Below are 4927 nucleotides of genomic sequence, written 5' to 3' on the forward strand. Positions count from 1 at the left end.
CCCCTCCCATTGGAGACTGACTAAGTTTGTAACTCCATATTAAGAATGTGAGCTTATTTCATAACGCCTGCATTTGAGTGTGTCCCCTCGTTAAAACGCATCTCGCTTGTCAAGTTCAGTGACAGGCGATGCAGCTTGGACTCGTGAGTGTAATGAGTGAATAAAAAGGGTTGAATGAGGGGGCGGGGCTTAATAGCGACCTACATCAAGGATCTCAGCCACTCGGCAGTGCACATCCAGAAAGACTGGATTCGGTAGCTCAGTAACTCCAGGGTCGGCAGATTCAAACTGTATGGTTTGAAGATAGCCATGAAGTTGACTGAGGGCGGGGTTCAATGCGTGAAACCAGCGAAGGCGGTTCGATTTATTCTAAAGGCTTAAGCTGCGATTCCGTTGTTCAATAAAGACCTTGACACTTACCGAAAGATACATTGGCTCAAGAGCGAAACCAAATGCCCCAAAAATCAGCATGAACGGGCATGGTCATCATGAGACCGTTGCCGGTCTTATTAACCGTATCAGAGCTGATCTTGAGTTTGAGGTCAGGGAAGTATCTCCATAATGTCCACCATATCTTGGACTTGGCGTGTATCTTTACTTTTGTTGGCTTGACGAAGTCTCTCTTGGGAAGATCAGAATGTCTCACCTACACAAATTTGTGTCAGTCGAAATCTCCAATCGAGAACGGGATTCTGTAGGCACAGTGCAACTCTTCCATGTTGACGATGGGCATCTGGCCCGGCCGCGTAATGTCATGCTCTACTGCTCCTTTTTTTTTTTTTCATTGTGCCCGTGATGATACACCTGCCCGCGTCCCGGCGGGGACACTCTCTTTTCAGCTTATTATCGCGGACTGAAGGGTCGAGTTGCCTCGCGAGTGACTTCCAGTCGCTACTACCATCGTCATCGGGACCAGAGACGAGTGAAATGACATCTCCAACTTTAGTTCGTCTCCGTGCCTTTGACTGTGGAGATGTAAAGTGTCAGCTTCGATGCGAAGAAGAGTGGGATGAACTCGTGGATATACGTGGGATCAAAATCGCGTCGATGGGGGAAATCGCGCAGCTGGCTTGGCTTTATTGGATGACTCTGGTGTCGGATGATTTCCGCCAAAAAAGTTCCAGTTGGTCATTTACTGGCAGCTTGTCGGCAAAGAGATGCAACACTTTTCGCGAGTCATCGTTGTCGCCAAGGGGAGTGTACTGGGATAGCAGCTCGAGAACGACGATGCGGATGTCAGGTCTGTGTTGATGACAGTCTCCGCATCTGTTTCTTGGTCAGGATGGTCCACAAGCTGGTATGACGTCTCGTTTGAGTCCTTGTTGGTGGCTTGCTTGTATCTGATGCGAGTCACCGGAAGCCCTTTGGCAGACGTTTAAAAGAACTGTCCCCAGGCAGGCCCCAGAAAATGGGTATTTTCCACGTTGTTTCCTCTCCCCTCATATACCTTCGTGGGTAAGTACAGCCAGTAACTAGTCGAAGCAGGTTCAGCGTGGGATGCTTTCCAAAGACCTTGATAAAACCATGCGGCTGGAGTTGCCTCTGTCTTGACGATGCTGCAAACGAATATGTGTTATTGGATTCTTCTATCCCTTTCCCATGCACCAATGCTATCCAGAACACTTTGCCAGGACAAACCTCGCCTGTGCCTCTTTCATTATATATGTCATTTGTGTTTCCACACACACCAGGAGCCCAGCCCAGTTCAGTCAGTCAGTCAGTCACTCATGCTCATATCATTAATTACAACACAAGGCACACATACTACATCCCACATGCGTAAACAACCCCCGCCGTCCGCAGACAGGTACGTCGTCACTCATCTCACCAACCATCCACGACCTTGACGTACACATGCAACCCCTTTGACGGACGCGCCGTGACACCGCCCTTGATGGTCATCTTCTTCTCATCGTACTCCTCCTTGTTCTTGAGGCTGAACTCGAAACGCCCAATCCACGAGGCGAGGATGCACGCAAACTCGGCCTTTGCGAATCCCTGCCCGATGCAGCTCCGGGGCCCGTGGAGGAACGTCATGAAGGCGTAGTTACTGGTCGCCCCGCCGCTGTTCGCCGTCTTCTTGCTCTCGGCGTCGCCGTCGCGGGAGGGGAGCCACCTGTCTGGGTTGAAGCGTCCCGCGTCGGCGCCCCAGAGTGAGGCGTCCTTGTTGGTGGCCCACGGGCAGAGCATAATGCGGGTGCCCTTGGGCACCTTATTGCCATCAATGACGGTGTCGACAGCGGCCTCGCGGAGTGTCATGGGCACCGGGGAGTAGTAGCGAAGGACCTCGTTACAGACGGCGTTGAGGTAGGGCATGTGGTCAATGTCGAGAGCCGTGATGTCGCCGGGCGTGCCAGGGGTGGGGAGGCGTTCGCGGATCTCGAGACGGAGGCGGGACTGGACCTCCGGGTTGAGGCAGAGGCAGTAGACGGCCCACATCATGGCCGCGGCCGTGGTTTCATGGCCCGCGGCGAGGAAGGTCATCATCTGGTCGACGAGGTTGTCCTCGGTGAAGTAGCCGGACTCGAGCGCCACAGACAGGATGTCAATGTCGGTGAGCTGCTTGCGCTCCAGCTTCTCCTTCTTCTCGCGGATGAGCTCGCGGCAGGTGGCCCTGATGGTGTTGGCGGCCTTTGCAATGTCGCCGTTGCGCTGCAGGGGAAGGTGGTGGACGAGGGAAGCCGGGAGGAGGAGGCCGAGGACGGCGAGGACCTGCGCCTGGCGGCTCGGTTTGAAGACTTGCTGGTAGGTCTGGTTCAGGGGGTTCGACGGGTCACGGATAGCGCCAAAGTCGCGGCCCATACCGGCCATGCCGATGATGTCGAGCGTGGTGCGCGATGCCCAGTTGCCAATCTCCAGGACAGCGGTGTTGGGGCCCAGGGCGGCCTTCTCGGGGTCGGTGAGCCCTTCGGTTGCGCCCTTTGCGGCCTCGGCGTGGACGGCGTCGGTGATGGCCTGGACGCCCTCGCACGCCTTGCTCCAGAAGAGCGGGTACAGGTCCTTGACGTGGCGGAAGGCGAAGGCAGGCATGAGGTTCTTGCGCTGGACCTTGTGGTCGTCACCCTCGGCCAGCAACACGCCGATGCCGAGGATGCGGCCGATGGATGAGCGGACGGCGCCAGGCTTGCGGAAGTCGTAGTTGTGCGTGACGAGCACCTCGGCGAGGGCCTTGGGCGACGTGATCAGGAGTCGCTCCTGGTTGAACAAGCCACGGTAGCGGATGATGCCTTCGTGAGGGATGGTGTTGATCCTGAGGGGCACACATGTTCAGTCTCTCAGGTCTTGAAATCACATGCAAAAGGATGTTTGCAGTCTCTCTCTCTCTCTCTCTCTCTCTCTCTTTCTCTGGTGTTCTACTCACCATTCGATCATGGGCACGCCAGTCGGCTCGCGCATAATCCTCGGGTACTGTCCCATCAACCAGTGATCATCTTTGGGGCCTGGGAGCGACCGCAAGGACGAGAAGTACTGGGGGAACAAGAAGACGACAAAGATGCCCCAAGACACCATCTGGAACGCAAAGGCGCCCACGAAGGCGACCAGTAGGTGGCATCTCGAGAATACTGGCTGTCGCAGGGCCAACAATACGGCGATGACAGCCGAGCTGACGGACACTCCGCGCCAGGGGATGCTCATTATGACGGCTATTTTTCCTACTGTTTTCTAGAAGTGCGACGCCTGTGTAGTTGGTTTTTCTTTGATGACGACTACAACTCCGACGTTGCGACGGAAACGCGAGCTGTTTGGAGCTTCGAGGTGGGCAAGGCAAGGGTTGTCAAAGACGCCGTCTGTTCAAACTCAAGAAACGTCTCGTGAAAGGACGTCAACGTCGAAAAGCGCGCGGAGCCGGCTTGTTGATGCTTTCCGCTTGCTTTCCCCTTTGGCCTGGGAGTTTGTGAGTAAGTCGAGCACCTTTTTCCAACAAAAGAGCAGATGAAGAAGCCAGAGGGCCGTATAAGCTCCCGGATAAGGGTAAGGTTATGTGAGGTAAATGACCAAAAAAAAAAAAGCAAAAAAAGGATCAAAGCTGCTTTCTTGAGTTTAAGCTCCAGTAGAAGGAAAAGAGGTGGTGTGTGTGTGGTAGAAAAAGGCAGCAGGGCGAGGTAGATACCGCGTGCGTGGAATGAGGGCCGGGTCGATCGGTTTCATGCGTACGGGGTTACAGACATGGAACCAAAGCATCGCCAGCACACGTGCGCACCAGGCAAAAGAGAGAGAGAGAGAGACAGACGGAGAAGGCCCACGCACATACCGCGCTTGGGTTTTTTTTTGTGTAAAATCTTATCTATTGCCGTTCTGCTGTTCAGTCCGTAAGATAAAGTAGACACTGGGTTCCTCCAAGACTCCGTTCTTGGTCGTCCCTTCAGACGAGGGGCTGTGCGTGGGGTGGGAGTTAGGCGTTGGAGACAGAGATGGGCGAGACGATGGGGAACGGAGTTGGGATGAGACGAGACGCGACAGGATACCAGGGTTAGAAAGGGCGAAGCTTCAAACGACGACCACTTATTGCAATCTGGTTTCTTTAACCCAAAAGATACGAGTACCGTGGACGTCTGATTGAGTCTTTTGAACGGAAAGAATTGAACATACGGAAAGAATTCTCTCTAGTGAAGTATCTAATATACGCCAGAAACACGTGTCTCCCGAGGTCGACAAGCGGCAAGTGGAGGAGGAGGACGTTCACCAAAGTAGTAGAAACAAGGTGGATGCTGTGGGACAGAGCCGGAGTGATGACAATGACCCGGTCTGCCGTTGGCTGCCCGCCTGATTCCCGGAGCACCTAGCGGTTTTCTTGGCTTTCCTGCAGCTCGGTGAGAAGAGAGAGTTCGGTTCGATTGCTCGACCAGAGAGCTGTACGTATTTCGCCCCCTCTTCTTGCTTGGTTCTTCTTCTTCTTCTTCCAAGCTCCTATTGCGTCTTAGTGGGG

The 4927-nt window shown here is 54.2% G+C and overlaps 2 protein-coding genes across 2 annotated transcripts; both read right to left on the reverse strand.

The window, feature by feature from the left end:
• Positions 1-1824: 1824 nt before the first annotated feature.
• On the reverse strand, positions 1825-3636 carry CORC01_14494 (cytochrome P450; the record flags this gene model as incomplete). Its single annotated transcript, XM_022626100.1, has 2 exons — positions 1825-3250; positions 3362-3636. The coding sequence occupies 2 exons, from the start codon at positions 3634-3636 to the stop codon at positions 1825-1827; spliced, it is 1701 nt and encodes a 566-aa protein (XP_022467390.1).
• A 405-nt stretch (positions 3637-4041) lies between these two features.
• CORC01_14495 (uncharacterized protein) lies at positions 4042-4182 on the reverse strand (the record flags this gene model as incomplete). Its single annotated transcript, XM_022626101.1, has 1 exon — positions 4042-4182. One exon carries the CDS (start codon positions 4180-4182, stop codon positions 4042-4044), a length of 141 nt encoding a protein of 46 aa, XP_022467391.1.
• Positions 4183-4927: the final 745 nt, after the last annotated feature.

The sequence above is a fragment of the Colletotrichum orchidophilum genome, assembly GCF_001831195.1.
Source record: "Colletotrichum orchidophilum strain IMI 309357 chromosome Unknown Scaffold_317.1, whole genome shotgun sequence".
NCBI lineage: Eukaryota > Fungi > Ascomycota > Sordariomycetes > Glomerellales > Glomerellaceae > Colletotrichum > Colletotrichum orchidophilum.